The sequence below is a fragment of the Chiloscyllium plagiosum genome, chromosome 36, assembly GCF_004010195.1.
Source record: "Chiloscyllium plagiosum isolate BGI_BamShark_2017 chromosome 36, ASM401019v2, whole genome shotgun sequence".
Taxonomy (NCBI): domain Eukaryota; kingdom Metazoa; phylum Chordata; class Chondrichthyes; order Orectolobiformes; family Hemiscylliidae; genus Chiloscyllium; species Chiloscyllium plagiosum.
The window spans coordinates 19,790,295-19,811,558 of NC_057745.1; the positions used below are offsets into that span (position 1 = coordinate 19,790,295).

Below are 21,264 nucleotides of genomic sequence, written 5' to 3' on the forward strand. Positions count from 1 at the left end.
CTCCGCGCGCCCAAAAAAAAACCTAACCCCCTCACCCTCCCTCTTGCTCAACTTGCTGAGACCTTCCCTTTCCTCCTCCTCCTCCTCCTTCCCCTTCCCCGGTGCTGCCGTCGCCGCCGCACCACCACCATCACCATGGCAGAGGAGCAGCCGGAGCCCGGGCAACAGCCTCGCAAACAAGAGGGCACCGCGGCTTTGCCGTCTCTGGTGCCTGGGCTCTCACAGTCGGAGGCGAGTGCACTGCAGCAGAAACTGAAATACTTGATCTGGTAAGCGAGCAAAAAAAAAAATTAGGGCCTGCTTGATAAACAAGTCTGTGCCTGCCCTTATGTAAAAATAAGAATGTATGTTAATATCGCACATACGTCTTTCATTGACAGGTTGTATTTTATATTTGTTTGATTATGGCGTTTTCTTTAGAACACATTGTTTTGGCTTTAGTTTTTGATCCGCACGTTTTCTTAGGTTTTGTTGTTCATTGGATTGGAGGGGGGATGGGTTTTTTTCGTCTGTTTCAAAGACGTACCATCCTACATTTTGTAAATGACACAATGGAGATTACTAATGTTTTGTTGCATTTGTGTTAAAATGTCAAGACGTTACCGCTCTGCTATTGCTTTCACCCCCTCCAAGTAGGGTTTAAAAATTGTTGATGAATGCGTCTATGAACGTTTGTTTGAGTAAAAAATGAGTGAGTTCCAACTTGTTAACTTGTGATTTGGAAAGATGTTCCAACGAAGAAAAACAGGCTTAATCTGGAAGTACTGCCAGATGTCTGCATTTCACATCATAACAGATTAGTTATATACTGACACAACATACGTTTAAAGATTTTGATCTTGTGTTTGACGTTCATGGGTGTTAAAAATTCAAAAATATTTGTGCTTCATATTTGTTGCACAAATAGTTCTTAAGTTCATCAATTGGTTGTGTATTTTTTCAGCCAACAAATTATTATTTTAGTCACACCAAGTTGCCTCACTGTGTGCTTGGTGGAGTAAGTTGACTCAATCCAACAATGCATTGACTAACAAAATTATCACCCTTTGTGTTCAAATTCCTCCATTGCCATTTCCCATTATCATAAACCCCAGTGCTACAGCCTCTGAAAAATCTGCATCGTTCCAATTCTGGTCTCTCGTGAATCCTTGACTTCCTTTTCTCCATTGGCGTCTATCTTGTGCCTGAATTCTGGAATCCGTTCTGAAGCCTTTTAACCCCTCTCTCCTTTTAACATGCTATTTAACAGCTTCTGCTTTGGCCAGATGATCAAGTTGTAGTCAAATGTCTCCTTACACAGCTCATTTTTCAAAATTTGCCATATAATGTTGCTATGAAACGTATGTGGGAGGGCATTGCAACATGTTAAGTGCCATATAGATGTTAGTTGTTGTGAGATTTATTAATGAGCAATCCCTGAAAATCTCCTTGTTACTCTATCTTTATCAACCATCTAACAGTTTCTAATAATGCAAGTTTTTAACATTTGACTTAGCTACTATTTACATTATTTGTTGTGAGAGTGTACATTGAATGACCACACTTCAGTCACTTGCAAATTCCATTGAATCTCCATATGGAAAAATCTATTATATCCCAACATCTACAACTTTTAGATTTGATCCTAATTTCATGCAACTGACCAGAAATGGTCTATAACTAGCATAGCACACTGAAGTTCTTCACTTCTTCTCCCCTTAGAAATTTCTGTTTGATTTGTGTGTTGTAAGTTGTTTGTACTTGCGGCTTGTAGTCAGTCAGGCAGTCAGTTAGTTGGTTTCTTATGGGTTCATGTCTTGGAGCTGTCTAATTTGGACTGGAAGATAAATTTTGCCAGCTCTTGGTTGGACTATCAAGTAGTGGAAACTGCAGAGGTGAAATGGATATTTTTGACCTAGTCAGCTCATCTTGCTTTGCTGGAAATACATCTATTGTTTAAGAACAGAACATTGATAACAGTTTAGGAGTAATTTCTCACTGATGGTAATTTGCGCTTCTGAATTGAGTTGATTTGTGAGAAATAGTTTCAAAACAAATGTCTGCAGTTTTCTATGTCTGCTGTGCAAAATGTCTATTTGATGTGAATTAATTTAAAGCTGGAGTGTTTTTCTTTCATATTAAACCAGACATTTGAATCAAAATAAAAATGGCACTGGATCTGTATTTAAAAAAAAGCATTGACTGAATTGCAAAGGCTGAAAAACAATTGCTGGGCTGATTCTGTTGTGACTGTATTTGGCATATTTTAGGATGAAACTTGGTATTTTTTATAAGAACTTTAGATTAAAATACATGATGGGGAGGGGTTCACAAATAGAAATTTTTCAGTTGTCAGGTTATTTTAACTCCTTTTACTCAATGGAAAAAAAAAGACAATATTCAGTTGTGTGGGATAATCATGATTAGTAATTGGCTGGTTAGGTAAACAACAGCAAGCAGTGGTACACAAGGAGCCGAGGTTGCAGCTGATTTTCTTTTAAGCTGGCACAAGGGTTGACATTGGAGTGGCTATTATTTATATTTTCAAATGATCCAGTGGATAGAATTATGTTTTAAGATTTCTGAATTTGAAGATAACACTAAACTTTAATGGTGGCAAATCATAATTATCAGTGTGCCAATCCAAAAAGCTCCTTTCTGTCAACAATCGTTTTTTTAGAAAAGTGATTAGCGCTGTTTGATATAAATAATCTAGGGGTGTAACCTCGAAACAGAGAATTCTAAAATTTCATTTTGACCTTGATTAAGCTAAATCAGTAGTACCATCTGGAATTTAGGTTTCTCTCTTTTCCAAAAAAAAGTACAGGGAGTACAAAGGAAGATTGTCAGTGATTACAGAATTAAGCCTTCAGGAATGACTGTAGGACTCTACAGTCTTGTGCAAAGACAAGGATGATTTATCAGAAATGTTTAAGATTGGTGTTTGCAGTATTTAAATTTCAGACATTTTCTTTCCAGTGCATCAAGTGCAACCCTAAGAAGGCCAGCATTTCAAACTAAGGAATTTTTTTAAAAAATGGAAAGTTCAGGCCAGACTTCAGTTACTATAGTGATGCATGAAATGAATTCTGTACTTGCAAAGGTGGTGAAACAAAATAATGTTAATGTTTTAAGGATTAAAACAGGAGCTCGCTAAGTTTATGTCAGCTAATATGATCCAGGGTTATTAAACATGGAAGTCTTTTGGGAGTTGAATGGACAATCTAGATGGAACGTTCATATTATGAATTTATGGTTAGCATCTACCAGTGCCTTTCCTGTAATGTTATCCATGGAAAATTGGAATAAGGGGATATTTCTCAGAATGGGATCAGCAAATAAAAGATTGTAAAGCAAAATATGGATTACTAGTTGATCTACAGTCATGTTGCACATAAGAATTTGGGAGTAATTTTATGGGAATTAAATTTAGACACATAATTGGAACAGGTTGTGGTGGTTTGATAAATTCCTTTTAAAATTGTATCTGTTTTGTGTTGTGAGTCCCTGGATTCACACTTATGCTGGCAACGTTTTCTAAACTTGTTATGCTGTAATTACATGTTCCTACCACTTATAACACAATACCTGTAGTGGTTGGAAAGAAATGTGTAAAAAGTTTACACAGGCAGTTTCATAATAATGTGAACATATGAATTTCCAGTACAAAAATTTAGAAAGGCGTCTGGCAATGTAACAATTTTAATATACATGGTTATATAAAATTTTTGAAAAATTTAATTTATCGGTGTGTTTTTCTTGCGGTAATACCTTTTAGATTTGGACTCACCATTTGGATTGACAGCACCAGGGAAAACAGTTGGGTGCAAGTGTTTTATTCTGCTTTCATAATATTTCATACTTGCATAGTCATGTTTAACTCACAATGGCATTCTAATGTTTGTTATGAATCTTCAGTCGACTAATACCTTGTGCATGAGGTATTGGAATAAATGGGGAGGAACTTGGAATAATTAGAATAATATTATCTATATTTATAATTTACATGGTAAAGTTAATGAAACCTGGAGGAAAGCTTAGAAGGGAGGATTGAATGAAAGGCCAAGGAGGTGGGAGGGCAGAATTGTCAATGATTGGTATGGGTAAATGAGGAGATATCACATCACATGACAATGCATTTCAAGCTTGTATTACAGCCGTTGGAATATTTGCCCCTCGCCTGTTTGTATTATGACAGCAGTTGTATCCAACAACATCTTTTAGTTACAATCCGCATCCTTGCTCTATCTATGAAGACAGCTGCTTTTAATGCAAAACAAATAATCATTATACTTTGTTATGTAACCAGATTGATTTTAAATATAGGTACTCAACTTGCAGTTTAGATTTCCAATTGTACTTACGATGAGTGACAATTTTCCCTCTGCCCTTGTCTGAGTGTTGGTAGTTATTTTGTTGGTAGTTGTAATAATTGTTTGGTTTTGGATATTGTAGCTATCATAGTTATTAAACTATTTATTCAATTCATGGTTGTGCTGTTTTCCTGCAGCAGTTTCCATTTTGTACACCTTAAAATTCTCCTGACAGTGGTATTCCCATAACATTACTGTATTATGTATGACGCAAATTCTATCTTTGCCGCGTGTTGTCTTTGCAACCTAATGTACCTCTTTTTAAAGAGAAAATTGTAACTTTAAAGAGAAGTTTAATCAGTGTGCAGTGGAAAATATTTGGGTCTGATATAAAACCAAATTATGGATGCTTGAAATCGGCAATAACAGCAGAAGATACTCTAAGAACTCGGGCATGTGGAAGGAGAAACCAGATTAACATTTCAGATTGGTGATCTTTCATCACAGTTCCAGTTCAGAATTTAGTTCTGATGAGAAGTCACCTTCCTGAAGCACTAACACTCTTTGTATCTCTATGGATGCTGACAAACCTACTGAGTATTTCCAGTATTTTCTGCTTATGTGTTTTGCATCTACCAAGATAGCATTTACTGAACTCATTAGCTTGAAGTTGTGTTCTTAAGACCTGACCCTATCTTTTTAATACTGCCATTGTTCTAAGAAGAAATTAGCTTGAATGCTGCAGTAAAATATTTAATTTTACTCATCACATGAAGTTTAAAGTATTTTCATTAACATCAAGGAGCTCTTAATATACCTTTTAAAGAAAATGGTACGTGGGCAATCTTGTTCTGTTTTCCCAGTAGTCCAGAGGATAGTATTGAAAGGGAAAGCAATGGAAGTGGAGAAAATGGGATTCGTCTATATAAAGAAAAATTAATATTGATTTGTAGCCTCTGTGAAGGGTTTTTCTTTTGTTATTCGTTCACTGGATGTGGGTGTCAGTGGCTACATCAGTATTTATTTCCCACTCTCAATTTCCTGGAGAAAATGATGAACTGTTCTCTTGACCTACTGAGGTGTAAGAACACCCACAACTTTTTAAAAATTCATTTGTGGGACTTGGGCGTCGCTGGCCAGCATTGATAGCCCATCCTTGTTTGCCCTGAGAAGGTGATGGTGAGCTGCTTTCATGAATTGTTGCAGTCCACTTGTTGTGGATTGATCCACAATACCAGTAGGGAGGGAATTCCAGGATTTTGACCCAATGACTGTGAAGGAACGGCAGTATATTTCCAAGTTAGAGTAGTGAGTGGCTTGGAGGGGAACTTGCAGGTAGTGGCGTTCCCAAGTACCTGCTGCTCTTGTCCTTCTAGACAGAAGTGGTCGTGGCTTTGGAAGGTGCTATCTAAGGATCTTTGGTGAATTTCTGCTGTGCATCTTAAAGATAGTATACACTGCCGCTACTGAGTGCCGGTGGTGGAGGGATTGAATGTTTGTGGATGTGGTGCCAATCAAGCCAGTTACTTTCCCCTGAATGGTGTCAAGCTTCTTGAGTGTTATTGGAGCTGCACCCATCCTGGCAAGTGAGTAGTATTCCATCACACTTCTGAATTGTGCCTTGTAGATGGCGGATAGACTTTAGAGTGTCAGGAGGTGAGTTACTCGCCACAGTATCCCTAGTCTCTGACCTGCCTTTGTAGCCACTGTGTTTATGCTGTGAGTCCAGTTGAGTTTCTGGTGAATGGTAACCCCAAGGATGTTGACCGTGGGGGATTCAGTGATGGTAAGTCTGTTGAATGTCAAGGTGCAGTGGTTAGTGTCTCTTATTGGGGATGGTCATTGTCTGGCATTTGTGTGGCGTGAATGTTACTTGGCACCTGTTGACTCAAGCCTGGATGTTGTCCAGATCTTGTTGCATTTGAGCATGGACTGTTTCAGTACTTGAGGAGTTGTGAATGGTGCTGAACACTGCAATCATTGGCGAACATACCCACTTGAGACATTATGACAGAGGGAAGGTCATTGATGAAGTAGCTGAAAATTGTTGGGCTGAGAACACTACCCTGAGGAACATCTGCAGAGATGTCCTGGAGTTGAGATGACTGACCGTCCACAACCACAACCATCTTCCTTTGTGCCAGATATGACTGTAACCAGCTGCGTGTTTGCCCTCCTGATGCCCATTGATACCAGTTTTGCCAGGGCTCCTTGATGCCATACTCAATGAAATGCAGCCTTGATGTCAAGGGCTATCACTCTCACTTCACCTCTGGAATTCAGCTCTTTTGTCCATGTTTGAACCAAGGCCATAATGAGATCAGGAGTTGAGTGATCCTGGCGAAACCCAAACTGGATGTTGCTGAGCAGGTGCTGTTTGATAGCATTGTTGTTGACCTCCTTCCATCACTTAATTAATGATGGATAGTAGACTGGGTGGTAATTGGCTGAGTTGGATTTGTCCTGCTTTTTGTGTACCTGGGCAATTTTCTATGTTGTAACTGTGCTGGAAGAGCTTGGCTAGGGGAGCGGCAGATTCTGGAGCACACGTCTTCAGTATTATTGCCGGAATGTTCACAGGGCCCATTGCTTTTGCAGTATCCAGTGCTTCCAGTCTTTTCTTGATATCATGTGGAGTGAATTGAATTGGCTGGAGACTGTTATCTTTGATACCACTGGAGGAGCCTGAGATGGATCATCCACTCGGCACTTCTGACTGAAGATCGTTGCGAATGCATCAGCCTTATCTTTTGCACTGATATGCTGGGCTCCTCCATCATTGAGGATGGAGATACTTGTGGAGCCGCCTCCTCCAGTGAGTTTAGATTAGATTAGATTAGATTAGATTAGATTAGATTAGATTACTTACAGTGTGGAAACAGGCCCTTCGGCCCAACAAGTCCACACCGACCCGCCGAAGCGTAACCCACCCATACCCCTACATTTACCCCTTACCTAACACTACGGGCAATTTAGCATGGCCAATTCACCTGACCTGCACATCTTTGGACTGTGGGAGGAAACCGGAGCACCCGGAGGAAACCCACGCAGACACGGGGAGAACGTGCAAACTCCACACAGTCAGTCGCCTGAGGCGGGAATTGAACCCGGGTCTCTGACGCTGCGAGGCAGCAGTGCTAACCACTGTACCACCGTGTTTAATTGTCCGCCACCATTCAAGACTGGATGTGGAAGGACTGCAGAGCTTAGATCAGATCCGTTGGTTATGGGATCGCTTAGCTCTGTCTATTACTGTTTATGCCATTTGGCACACAAGTAGTCTTGCTTGGTAGCTTCACCAGGTTGACACCTCATTTCCAGGTCTGCCTGATGTTGCTCCTGTCATGTCCTCCTGCATTCTCCCATTGAACCAGGGATGATCCCCACTTGATGGTAATGGTTGAGTGGGGGATATGCCAGGCCATGAGGTTGCAGATTGAGCTGGAGTACAGTTCTGCTGCTGATGGCCCACAGCACCTTATGGATGCCCAGCCTTGAGCTGCTAGATTGATTTGAAGTCAGTCCCATTTAGAATGGTGATGGTGCCACACAACATGATGGGAGGTTATTCTCAATGTGAAGGCAGGACTCTGTCTCCACAAGGATAGCGTGGTGGTCACTTTTACCCATACTGTTATGGATGGCTGCTTCTGCAGCTGGCAGATTAATAAGGATGAGGTCAAGTATATTTTTTCCTCTTGGTTCCTTCACCATCTGCCACTGACCTAGTCTAGCAATTATATCCTTGAGGACCCGACCAGCTTGATTAGTAATGCTGCTACCAAGCCACTCTGTGGACATTGAAATCCCCCACCCAGAGTACATTTTGCGTCCTTGTCGCCCTCGGTGCTTCCTCCAAGTGTTGTTCAACATGGAGTATTGATTCATCAGCTGAAGGAGCACGTTATGTGGTAACCAGTAAGAGATTTCCTTGCCCATGTTTAACCTGAAGCCATGAGACTTCATGGGGTCTGGAGTCGATGTCAAGGAATCCCAGGGCAATTCCCTTCCAACTGTATACCACTGTGCCACCACCTCTGCTGGGTCTGTTCTGCCCGGTGAGATAGGATATATTCAGGGATGGCAATGGTGCTGTCTGGGTGTTATCTGTAAGTATGATTCTGTAAGAATTACTATGTCAGACTGTTGCTTGACTTGTCTGTGAGACAGCTCTCCGAGTTTCGGCACTAGCCCACAGGTGTTGTTGGGAAGGGAGTTCCATAATTTTGACTCAGTGACAGTAAAAGAATGTTGGTATAATTCCAAATCAGGGTGGTGTGTGGCTTGGAGGGGAACTTACAGGTGGCAATGTTCCCGTTCATCTGTTTCCCTTGCCCTTCTCTAGGTGTTCGAGGTTGTGGGTTCGAAATGTGCTTTCAGAAGAGTTATTATGTAGAATTATTTGATAGTTCAAATGTAACATTCCATTTAAGTGAGTACTTAAAACTTTAATCTTATACTAATTGTGACTAGCTTGGTGTAAACTATTACTTTAATTTTTGAAGTGGCAGTATCTAAACAGTGTAAATGGTTTTTCAAATATGATCCAGACAAAATATTTAAACTAGGACAGTTGCTGAATGTGTTGGTAGCTTTAGATCCAGAAGTGATGGGAGCAATTTTGACATCAACATGATGCATTAAAACAATTTTAAAGCTCATTGACTAAACCATGATAAGTTACCTAGGAGCAGGAGGAGGCCATTCGGCCCTTCGAGTCTGCCTCGTCATTCATCACGGTCATAGTTGATTGTCCAACTCAGTAGCCTAATCTTGCTTTCTCCCCATAAATTTTGATCCCATTTGCCCGAAGTCCTATATCTAGCCACCTCTTGAATATGTTATGTTTTGCCATCAACTGTTTCCTGTGGTAATGAATTTCACAGTTGAGAATGTTGTGCTGCAAAAGCACAGCAGTTCAGGCAGTATCTGTGGAGCTGGAGAATCGACGTTCGGGCATAAGCCCTTCACCAAGATGATGAAGGGCTTATGCCCAAAACATTGATTCTCCTATTCCTTGGATGCTGTTTGACCTGCTGTGCTTTTCCAGCACCACACTCTCGACTCTGATCTCCAGCATTGCAGTTCTCACTTTCTCTGAATCAATCTCACCACTCTTTTGGGTGAAGAAATGTCTCCTCATATCTGTCCTAAATAGTCCACCCTGAATCTTCAGACTGTGACCCCTGGTCCTAGATGCACCCTCCATTGGGAATCTCCTTCTTGCATCTACCCCGTCTAATCCTGTTAGAATTTATAAGTCTCTGAGATCTTCCCTCATTTGTCTGGACTCCAGTGTAAACTCTTAACCTAGACAAGCTCACCTCATACGTCAGTCCTGCCATCTCCAGAATCAGCCTGGTAAACCTTTGCTGCACTCCCTTGACAGCAACAGCATCCTTTCTTGGGAAAGGAGACAAAAGTGCACACAATATTCTAGGTATAGCCTCACCAAGGCCCCGTGTAACATGCATGTTCCTATACTTGAAACCATTTGCCATATTTACTGCCTGCTGCTCTTGCATACAACTAGTGCACAAGGATACCCAGATATTGCTGCACGCTGCCCTCTCCCAATTTACAGCCATTCAGATAGTAACCTGCTGCCTTGTTTATGCTTCCAAACTGAATAACCTCACGTTTGGCCAAATGGCACCATTTGAGGCTGCTTTTGGAGCCTTTCTACAAAAATAAAGTGTTGTCGTCTTGGCTGTAATCTGGATGCACTTTTGGAGGTGGGAAGTGACTCTTGTTCATGTACTGTTATTTCAGAGAACCATATTTTCATACTCTGGTTTCTCACAAACCAATGTTTGCTCATCTTGGATTTAGACCGTTCCCTTTATCCTTCTTTTGTTAATCCTGTGTTCACTGCACTTGTCACTAAGTTGCCAAAAGACAGAACCAGTCTTTTGCTGTTTTCATTCTCAAAACCTTTTGTCACTTTGAAAGCTCATTTGGTCTTTGTAAACCTACTTGGATCCACTGAAATTTTTAAATTTTTCAAACCTTCATTAATAGCAGATATGACAAGTTCTGACTATAGTCTAATGAGTGGTTTCCAATACTTTAATATTGTATGGAGTACTTGGAACTGTATTCAGTAATTGTTCTGTTGTATTTTTAATAGGCGCTCAACATTTTGTTTTCATTGTCCAAATATTAAATCCAGAATCCCACTTTTTTGTTTCCCATTTGGCTCTTGTATGTTTAAAAATCAGCCGATAAATGCTTAGATTTCCAGTTGTTTGCACCATCTTATTCCTTTCATTGCTTGTCTTTCCCAAAATGTAAATTCATATATTTCTGTATTTATCTGCATTTGCCCACTCTTCCAACATAGTTTGTACCTTAGAGCTCCCTTGGAATTTGCCATGTCCTATGAAAGTGTCATCAGTAACTTTTGATATGATTCCTCGTGTCTGTCAGAGACCCAGGCATCTCTCCTTGAGCAATACTGTAATCACATCTCACAAAGCTGAACTACATCCGTTTAGCCCTGAACACCCATTATTTCCACCTGTAGTTCGGGTTTTCAAGATTGGTTACATGTTGGTGGTTGAAACTATGTCATTTGGATATTTTAATACTGGCAGAGCAAATGTGTCGTTATGAATAATGTTGGACCCTTTAGACTCTAATAAACAATTTTCTTAATCCCTGTTGATGTTAGTGTTTAAAAGTGAGTACTTCTAAATACAACTCAATTCCCGGGTCTGGCAAATTTCTTGTAAAATTGTATCTGTCTTGTATTCTGAATTCCAGTCTGGTTTTCCATGTCAGTTTGTAACTAAAATCTCTCTGCTTTACAATGCAGATAATCTGAACATGACAGGTAAAAGCAAGACTTATGTCCTGTTTTTATTGTGACAGGCTTCATATTAGGCTTTACTTGTCCACAGGAAGTAAATGATGTCTTCAAATCTTAGTTTTATTACACATCTTGAATTAAACTGAGAAAGGCACGGTGGGTTGTCTTGAATAGTAACAGTCCTTGTGAAGATGCCCCAATTATGGCATTAAATGGGGAATGCAAGGTCTTTTACCCAGTGATAATGAAAGAACGAAATCTATAGTCACGTCTGTACAGTAATTATTTTTGTTTTTGGACATATTTCCCTTTGCTGTCATAAGGGAAAAATGAAGGGATTCACCAACCATGACCAGCAGCGTACAATTATATCTTTTAAATGCCCTGTTTCTATTTTAAATTCTACCAGTGGTTTACGGTCATTACCTTCATGCACGTGTTCAAACCTTACAATATCTGGCCTGAAATGATACTGTAGTTGACAGGTAGTGACATTTTTTTCTAAATAGATTTGCTGTAGCATTTTATTTAAATAAAAGTAAAATCTAATGTCAATTTCTTGACACGATTAAAAAAAAGTTGATTATTTCTTTGATACAGCAAAAGTGTTTAAATAGAGTCAGAGATGTGCAGCATGGAAATAGACCCTTCAGTCCAACTCATCCATGCCACCCAGATTATCCTATCCTAATCTAGTCCCATTTGCCAGTACTTGGTCCATATCCCTCTAAACCCTTCTTCTTCATATACCCATCCAGATGCTTCTTAAATGTTGTAATTGTACCAGCCTCCACCACTTCCTCTGGCAACTCATTCCATACACGCACCACCTCTGCGTTTTAAAAAAAAGTTTGATTGTAATGCTTTTAACAAATTAAAACCATGGTGTGATACATTTCATCTGGGAATGCAGTAAGGGAGAGCAACGAGAAGCACAGTGAAAATTAGCATCACTTGTCCAAATGAATGACAGCATAGATGATTGTTCCTTATAAACATCATTATGCAAGCCTTGCATCCTCAAGCAGATGCCCTGCATATAGGGCACGAATCTTAAATTTCATCTAAGGCAACTTATTTTTGGCATTGAAACATCAGAGTTCAGCCAAAACTTCACTCTAGAAGACAGTGGTAAGAAAGAAGAAATAGTATATAGTTTTTGATTTATTGCCATGTGAAATTATAATTTTAGTTTCTAAATGTTCACTGGCTCATTTGGACCTCCTGGACACATTGTAAACTGACAAAATTATCTGAGAAAAAGGCACCCACAGAAATCTACAGTGTGTGTTGAATTTTTCTGTCTGGGAACCAGGCTCTTTATGTATGTAAAGTGTGCATCTGCAAAATTGTTTGCTGGATCCAAGAGTCTGATTTGCAGTTTGGTGGCATAAACAAGTTGCTGTTGGCTGCTATTCAAAGCTATAGTTACCATCATCTTGCTTCAGCTGCAGTCCTGTTGTTTCACAGCAGGAAAAAAATTAAGATATTTACTCATTTGTTACTAATTGTTAATCATGTCACATTTGTGTTTTTTGACATGAGTCAATGTAGTATCACTGTTTTGACTAAATTCTCATTGATATATGTGTGTCACTACTTTGTGTGCTTTCTGGATTTAAGTACAGTATTTAACATCCTTCCCTTGGCATCCCATATGTATAGAATTTGTCTGCAAGGGGCTTCTGTGGAGATTATAAATTAATCTTTGGGTGTGAGGAGGAGAAGTCAATGAGGATTGCAAAAGCAGTCAACTGAACATTCGAGCGCTACACTGAATGTTTGGGCCTTGGCTTGTATTTAAATTACAACTGTTCCAGTCAGATTTTGAAAAAATCAAATCAATCAGTAACTAATCTGAGGCTGTGTTACCAATAATAAAAATAAAGCTAAATTCAGCACATGTGGTGGAGAAACCCACAACCTTAGTTCAGCTCTTGCTTTGTAATTTTTATAATGATAACCTTGTATTGGGTCAAGATTCCATTATTTTGGATGTGTTGCTGCCATTTAATGAGGAAGTTTTGACTTTCCTTTTACTTTCTAATAATCTATTCAAAGGTATTTCATTCCTCTGGAGCAGGTGGGACTTGAATGGGCCTCCTTACTCGGAGGGAGGGAGGGACATTAACCGCTGTGCCACAAGAGCCCTATGTTTTGACTTTTCTTTGAGCTAGTGAAGTACTAGTGAGTATACTTCCCCGACAGTACTGCATGCTAGCTGCTTGACTGGCTACTTCGAGTGATACAGATCCATGATGAAGTGTAGCAGTCCTCTGATGTGTTCACAAAGTGTTTGAGGTTGTATATCTTGCAATATATATGTATATGCACAAACCATTCTACAATTGAAGAAACTTGTAGAAAACAAGTACTTTCATAACAAATAGTGCAGCTTGATGCTGTGGTCATATGTCCGTGTTTTTGTCAGGACAATCTGATTGCCATACTATTGCAGCAGTATGCAGTTCATGGTGACAAGCTGGGTGCCTTCAGGATGTGATGCATTTAACAGGCTTAATTAAGTCTGTTATCCTACTGATTTTTAGGTGGAGCCTTTGCATGAATGGGCAATCAAAGTTATGATGAGAGAAAACTTGCACTTGATCTTTTTTAAATAAAAAAAAATATTCAGTGAGTAGGGTCTCATGATTAAAGGAAACCTACAGTGAGTGGTATTCCCTTTTACCTGTTGTCCTGGTCTGTTTACATGCTGGTAATCATGGGATTTGAAGATGCTATGACAGAAGCCATGGCTTCTTATGTATCTTTTTGTAAGATGCAGTCCAACACTGCTAATATGATGTGCTGATGTTTGAGGGAATGAACATTGAAATGTGGAATAAGGTCCCATTTGAGAGGGTTGCTTTGGCCTGGGTGTGTTGAGCTTTTTGTCTGTGGCTAGAACTGTACTCATCAGGTAAATGAAGAGCATTCCATTACACTTGATTTTTGCCTTGCAGATGGTGGAAAGATTGAGGAGCCAAGACATGACTTGTGTGGCAGACAACTGAATCTCTGGCCTGCTCTTGTCGCTGCAATATTTATGTAGCTAGTCTTGTTAAGTTTCTGGTTGATTGTGATCCACCAGGACTTCTGTGATGCTAATTGTCATTGAACATAAAGTGGAACTCATTAAAGCTCTGTGGAGGTTGTCATTGCTACAGGAGAGATTGGATAGAGTAGAATATTTTTTTTGTTGAAACAGAGGAGATTGAGAACAGGACATGATTGAGATGTATAACTTTGAGTGGTATAGATTAGGGTTGACTGAAAGGAACTTTTCCTTGGTAGAGGGATAAATGATGAGTGGACTTTGATGCTCTCATCCTGTGGATGAATAAAAAAAATGTCTAGGCCAGCATTTATTGCCCATCCCTAATTGCCCGGAGGGCAGTTAAGAGAGCGCCACATTGCTGGGAGTCGCATGTAGGTCAGACGAGGTAAGGATTGTAGTTTCATTCCCTAAATGAGAGTCTGTAAGGTATGAGCAAATAGGAAGAGAGTTAAATTTTGGGTTGTATAAGACACAGGCTCAGCTGGCGTGACATGGATCAGATAAGGAGAAAGTGAGGGCTGCAGATGCTGGAGATCAGAGCCGAAAATGTGTCGCTGGAAAAGCGCAGCAGGTCAGGCAGCATCCAAGGAACAGGAGAATCGACGTTTCAGGAAGAAGGGCTTATGCCCAAAACGTCGATTCTCCTGTTCCTTGGATACTGCCTGACCTGCTGCGCTTTTCCAGCAACACATTTTCGGCATGGATCAGATAAGAACTTGCATTAAGCAATGAGTTGCTGGACGCATGGTTGACAAGGTGAAAAAGCATTCCTTATGTAAAGCCATTTAGCAAGATGAAAAAGCAGTCATTATGTCAAGTCAGTTAACAAAGTTAGGAACATCTATTGCATAACGCCAGATGGCTTAATCTTTACTGTTGATACTTGCTGATTGGGTGACCTTTGTAATCAATATAGATGTTGCCTTATCTGGAGGCTGCTCTCTGTAAGTGACTATATAATTCATTAAGAATCTGCTGTTTGAGAGAAGAGCATTTCTCATGTCCATGTGCGCATGGGTGATCGTTTTCTCTCTCTCCAGGGCCCGGAATAAAGGAAAGTAGAACCCATACTGTGTCTGAGTGTTTGCTTCGACTGATACGGGGAAAGGGAACCGGGACGACATAAAGTGAACCAGATGAGTTTTTCCTGATAATTGGCAATGATTTCATCATTGTCATTAAATTCTTAATTCTAGAGTTTTAGTGAAATCAAATTCCACCATCTGCCATGACAGGATTGGAACCAGGGTCCCCAGAACAGTACCTGGGTCTCCGGATTTACAGTCCAGCGATAATACCACTTGGCCATTGCCTCCCCCAACATAAGTTAAGGTAAGGGATAGAAGATTTAGGAAGGATGTGATGAAAATCCTTTTCACTCGGAGAATGGTGGGAATTTGGAACTGACTGTCTGAAAGGGTGGTAGAGGCACAAATCCTCATAACCTTTGAGACATCTTTAGATGTACTCTGGCAATGTCAAGACATACAGGGCTATTAGCCAAGTACTGGAAAATGGAAGTAGATGAGTTAGGTAATTGGTTTTGATTGGTGTAAGACACACAATGGACTAAAGAGCCTTTTTTCTGTGCTGGAGACCTCTGCCACTATTAGAGAGATTCCTGCCAGGTTTCCAATTACTTCAAGATTTCTAAGGCTCCTTGATAATGTGCTTAGTTAAATGTTGCTTTAATGTCAAGGACTGTTGCTGTCAAATTGCCTCTGGAATTCTGCTCTTTCATTCATATTTGGACCATGGCTATAGTGAGGTCTGGTGTTATGTACCTGATATAATCGAAACTGGGTACTGCTATGGAAGTTTTTGGTAAGTGTTTCTTAAAAACAGTGTCAGCAAGATCATCCATTACATAGCTGATTGAGACTAGATAAATGGGATAGTAATTGGCCAGATAGGATTTCTCCTGTTGTGTTGACAGACAAGATCGCAATTTTTACAGCACACAAGGTGGTCATTTGGCCTGTTGGCTTTATTGATTCTGAGAGTGAATAATTAAATAGTGCTGTGCTAGTGCTGTAACTAGACTGGAGTAACTTGAATAGAGGTACAGCTAGTTATGGATTCCATTCTTCATTGGAATGTTTCGAGTATCTAAAGTGCTCAGAGTTTGTTGTCATCACATGAAATGAATATAATTGACTGAAAGCTGGCTTCTGAGGTCAACGTCTTGGCAATTCTGGCTGGAGAAATCTACTTTAGTCTTACCCCTTGTATTCACCTGCTGGGCTGCTCCGTCTTTGAGAGCATGCATGGTCTTTGAGCCGAATTTGCCTGCTAGTTGTTTGTATATCACCATTCACCATTGATAATAGAGTTTTGATCTGATCTGTTAACTTTGTGTTGTCTACTGCAAACTGTTTCTGCTTTTGGTATTGTCTGGTAGCAGCACCTGGGTGGTGCTTCAATTTTATATGCTCATAATGCTGCTCCTGGCATGCTGTTCTGTGTAATTCTTGAAAGGGTTGGTGTGCTGGCTTGATAATGCCAAGATATCCTGGGTCAGGATTTCACTGATTTGCAGGATATAATTGTGCTGATAACGTAGTGCCCTGCTGATGCCCGGGTTTTGAGCCGTATGATCTTTTCTTCATTTATCCCTTTTTTGGCATGGTGAAGTAGCCTGGTACAGAACTTGCTTTTGCTTGTAATTTTATTTTATGTTCCAGTTAACTTAGTTTTGCAATTGTTTTTCATTCTCAGTACCCAATAAAAAGCTTCTTTGGTTGGAATAAAAAAAAAGCACTGTTGGTTTTAGTGTTTGCAATTTGCAAATTGTGTTTTAAATAAAAGCAAAAGACTTACATTTGTGCAGTGCATTTCATGACCTCAGGATATCTTGGATGTACTACAGCCATTTATACACAGTGATTTAGATATAAATGTCAATTAAACTAGGTCAGATATTGGTTGAGGGTTGAATGTTAACTGGGATACTGGTATTTCAACAATGCTGTGGTACTTATGTCCTCCTGAGAGGTCTTTTTTTTTTAGTATTTTGACCAAAAAGCTTTATCCTTACAGCACTCCCTCAGGTCTACACTAATATCAGTCTACGTAATATGTTTGAGATTCTGGGAAAGGCTTGAACTCAGACCTTCTGGTTCAGAGATGAAAGTGCTGATGTTTGGGCAGCATGAGTTTGACTCTGTTGGAAGCAGTGTCACTTCATAGACTGTATATTTGAGTGTCATTGCTGCACTGTGCTTCAATCTCTACAGATGGAATACTGCATTCCTGGATGCAACATTACAAGCAATGTAAGGTTCTTTGCTAGATTTAGAAGATCGAACAGTACAGTTCAAAGAGAAATAGTCAGTTCTCATGGTATTTTGCCCAGCATAACATTGCCAGAGTAGATTATTTGATCATGTTGTCTGCCACTGAATGTTGGGAGAAAGTGAGGACTGGAGATCAGAGTCAAGAAGTGCAGTGCTGGGAAAGCACAGCCAATCAGGCAGTATCCGAGGAGCAGGGAGTCGGCTTTTCGAGCATGAGCTCTTCATCAGAAATGTGTGGGGGGCAACCTCCAGATACAATGCATCATCCTCTGCAACCTACAAACAGACCCCATCACCAGAGATATATTTCCCTCCCCACCCCTATCTGCATTCTGTAGAGACCATTCCCTCCGTGACTCCCTCGTTAGGCCCACGGTCCCACCAATACACCCTCCACAACCGACACCTTCCCTTGCCTCTGCAAGAGGTGTCGAACCTGCGCCCACACCGCCCCCCTCACTTCCATCCAAGGCCCCAAAGGATTCTTCCACATTGTCCTGCACCTCCACACGTGTAATCTACTGTGCCTGTTGCCCTTGATGTGGTCTCCTCTACATTGGGGAGACAGAATACCAATTTGCGGAACATTTCAGAGAATACCTCTGGGACACATGCATTAAACAACCCCATCGCCCAGTGACTGAACTCCCCCTCCCACTCCGCCAAATTCTAGCGACTAACACCTGGAGGAAGAATGCCTCATCTTCCACCTTGGGACCCTCCAACCACATGGTATCAATGTGGATTTCACCAATTTCCTTATTCTCCCCTCTCAGCTTCCTTGGCCACAAACATCATTGCTGATGAAGGCATTATGCTCGAAGCATCAGTTCTCCTGCTCCTCGGTTGCTGCCTGACCTGCTGTGCTTTTCCAGCACCACACTCTCTACACTGATCTCCAGCATCTGCAGTCCTCACCTTCTCCCTGTCATTCTACCTCCATACAGTACTGTGCCATCATAGATATAGAGCATAAAGCTGAACAGCACAGAAACAGGCCCTTCGGCCCACATTGTGTCGAACATGACACCAATTAAACTATTCCTTCTGCCTGCTCTTGGTCCATATCCCTCCACTCCTTGTATATTCGTATGCTTATCTACAAGAATTCAATGTCTTTAAATGTTTATCTTTCCAGTCACTTCCTTTGCTAAACTTTTCACGCTTCAGCAATTATTTCAGTAAAGACCTTTTATTTCCCTCTTTTTTTTTTCCTTTGTCACAAGTTTGATTTATATTACGAACTGTATTTTTTTTCTGCTCTTGGATTGTGTGACCATGGGAGGACTATATTTATTGTCCAGTCCTGGTTGCCTGGCGTTGCAGAGTCTGCAAGTCAGCTTGCACCTTTTGAAGGCCTTGTGTGATAAACTAAAATTAGGTTATTGAAGTTTGAGTTGCCGGAATCTGGCAAATTGTTCAATATAGGTGAAGTAGTTTGTTGAGGCTTATAAATTGGTGTTGCAAAAAATATTTTATCATCTTTTATTGTGATGCACAGAACAAATTTAGATAATAGTCATGGCTAAATGTTGATGTTTTAGGCTACAAACAATGCATGTGTTTTACACACCTTTTTTAAAGATGTTGTAAATTAATAAAGCTAGTTTAAATTTTTAAAAAATAATTGAATATTGTCTGTGACACAGAATATTAATCTACTGATCTGTTAGCTGCATGTCCACAACAAGACCAGCAGTATATTTTGGGGGGGGGGTGTGAAGAGGAGGGAGGAAAATGTTTTGATGTTAGAGGGACTCAACCAGAATTGCTATCACCCATGGCTTGCTGTTTTGTCACTGTCTGTGAAGCAGCTAAGGATCAAGTTTGATTTAACACTTGAACTATTGAGTTTTGAAAATAATCACTTGTGAGCTGGGGTGTGCATATGTTTTGCTAGTCATCCTTAACTGTCCTGAATGTCTTATCACTCTTTGTCTTTAAATTCTACTTATTCCCATAATTGTTGGACTGATACATGCATCTCTTTATAATTATCTGAGTTTAATTATAAACATGAACTCTGGAAAAAAACCTAGAAAATTTGGTTTTGTCCCCTGCAATTTTTAATCCGAACGACATGAAACTTCAATGTGACTGTACTTCAATTAAGTTGTTTCAGAAAATGTTCTTGGCCTTCTGACATTCTTCTTTAACTATAACATTACCACCATTAATAGGTTTGTTGCACCTTGTTATCCTCTTGTGCCCTATTATGGGATGTTTACAAGAACCCATCTCTTGTTCCAATATGTAAAAATGTCCAGGCTGCAATGGTAAAATGTAATGTAAAATTTCTAACAACCCTTTCAAGAAACAGTAGTTTCTTGGTCCATGTCCGTTCCTTATCTCTTCTGAGGCATTTTTAGTGGGACAGGCCATCTATAACTCGGTATTGGTTGGGAGGGAAAAGGCAGACAGAATACGATAAAGATAAAGGAAACGTTCTTTGACTGCAAGTTTGCAACAAATGTTTCTTGGATATTCCTGAGATATCAAATTTGTATTGTGCAAACAATTTGAATGAATGTACAGGCAGTTGTGCCTTCAAATTTACAGCTGAAGGTTTTTAAACTGTAAAGTACATTGCATAATTGGAAGTGGAAGGTTACAGAATTATACAGAGCATGAACCAGTGGAGTTAAGTAAGGTGGGTGTGAGGTTATCCATTTTGGTTCTGAGAAAGGCAAGTATCAATGGGGAGAGGCAAGCAACATAGACAAATTACAAATTAAAATGGAAATTGCTGGAAAAGCTCAGCAGGTCTGGCAGCATCTGTGGAGAGAAATCAGAGTCAACGTTTTAGGTGGAGACGACTCTTCCTCCGATTGCTAAAATAAAAATTACAAAAAGTTAATGCATAGATAGAAAATGCCATCAATATATCTTTTTGAGATACCTTTATCTCAGAAAGATACAATACAAAATCAAGGACTGAATGACATCACAGGTTCTAAAGAGACAGTATAAGATACCAGACGATGACACACCCCTCTCAGATTGTCTCAACGTCTTCTATGATCGCTTTGAGCAGAATTTCGGCGGAGAGGTAACACCTATTCCGACAAGTCCTGATGAACCTAGCCAACAGTCACTGCATCAGAGGTCAGATCAGTTTTCCTTCATGTGAATCCAAGGAAAGCGATGAGACCAGACGGAGTACAGGCCATGCACTCTGAACATGCGCAGATCAATTGGCAATGGTCTTCTCGGATATCTTCAACCTCTCCCTGCAGCAGGTCACTGTCCCTGCCTGTTTCAAGAGGGCCAACATCATCCCTGTGCCTAAGAAGGCTCATGCAGCATGTCTGAATGACTACATCCAGTGGTCCTAACCTTGGTGGTCATAAAGTGCTTTGGAAGGCTGGTCATGGCATTAATCAACTCCAGCCTCCCCACTACTCTTGACCCACTCCAATTTGCCTATCAGACCAACAGATCCATGTCAGATGCCACATCACTTGCCCTTCACTCCTCCCTAGAACAGTTTGACACCAAGAACAGCTATTTAAGAATCCTACTCGTTGACTACAGTTCAGTCTTCAACACTGTTATCCCCTCGAGACTGATTACGAGACTTGGTGATCTCTGACTAAGCCCCACTCTTTGCAACTGGATCCTCAGTTTCCTCACCCACAGGTCACGATCAGTGAAGATTTGGGACAATATTTCATCCTCACTAACACTGAACACTGGAACCCCCAGGGTGTGTACTCAGCCCCCTACTGTACTCACTGTATACCCATGACTATCTCACCAAATGCCATTTACAAGTATGCTGATGACACCACCATAATCGGTCAGATC

General features: G+C 40.4%; 1 protein-coding gene across 1 annotated transcript in view; it reads left to right on the forward strand.

Moving 5' to 3' along the window:
* The first annotated feature begins 59 nt into the window (after positions 1–59).
* LOC122541026 (DNA-binding protein RFX7-like) overlaps positions 60–21,264 on the forward strand; it is an 88,311-nt gene continuing 67,106 nt past the window's right edge. The window contains exon 1 of the mRNA XM_043677482.1: positions 60–269. Within this exon, the coding sequence (XP_043533417.1) occupies positions 136–269 (134 nt within the window). The 5' untranslated portion in view covers positions 60–135. The remainder of the gene's footprint in view (positions 270–21,264) is intronic.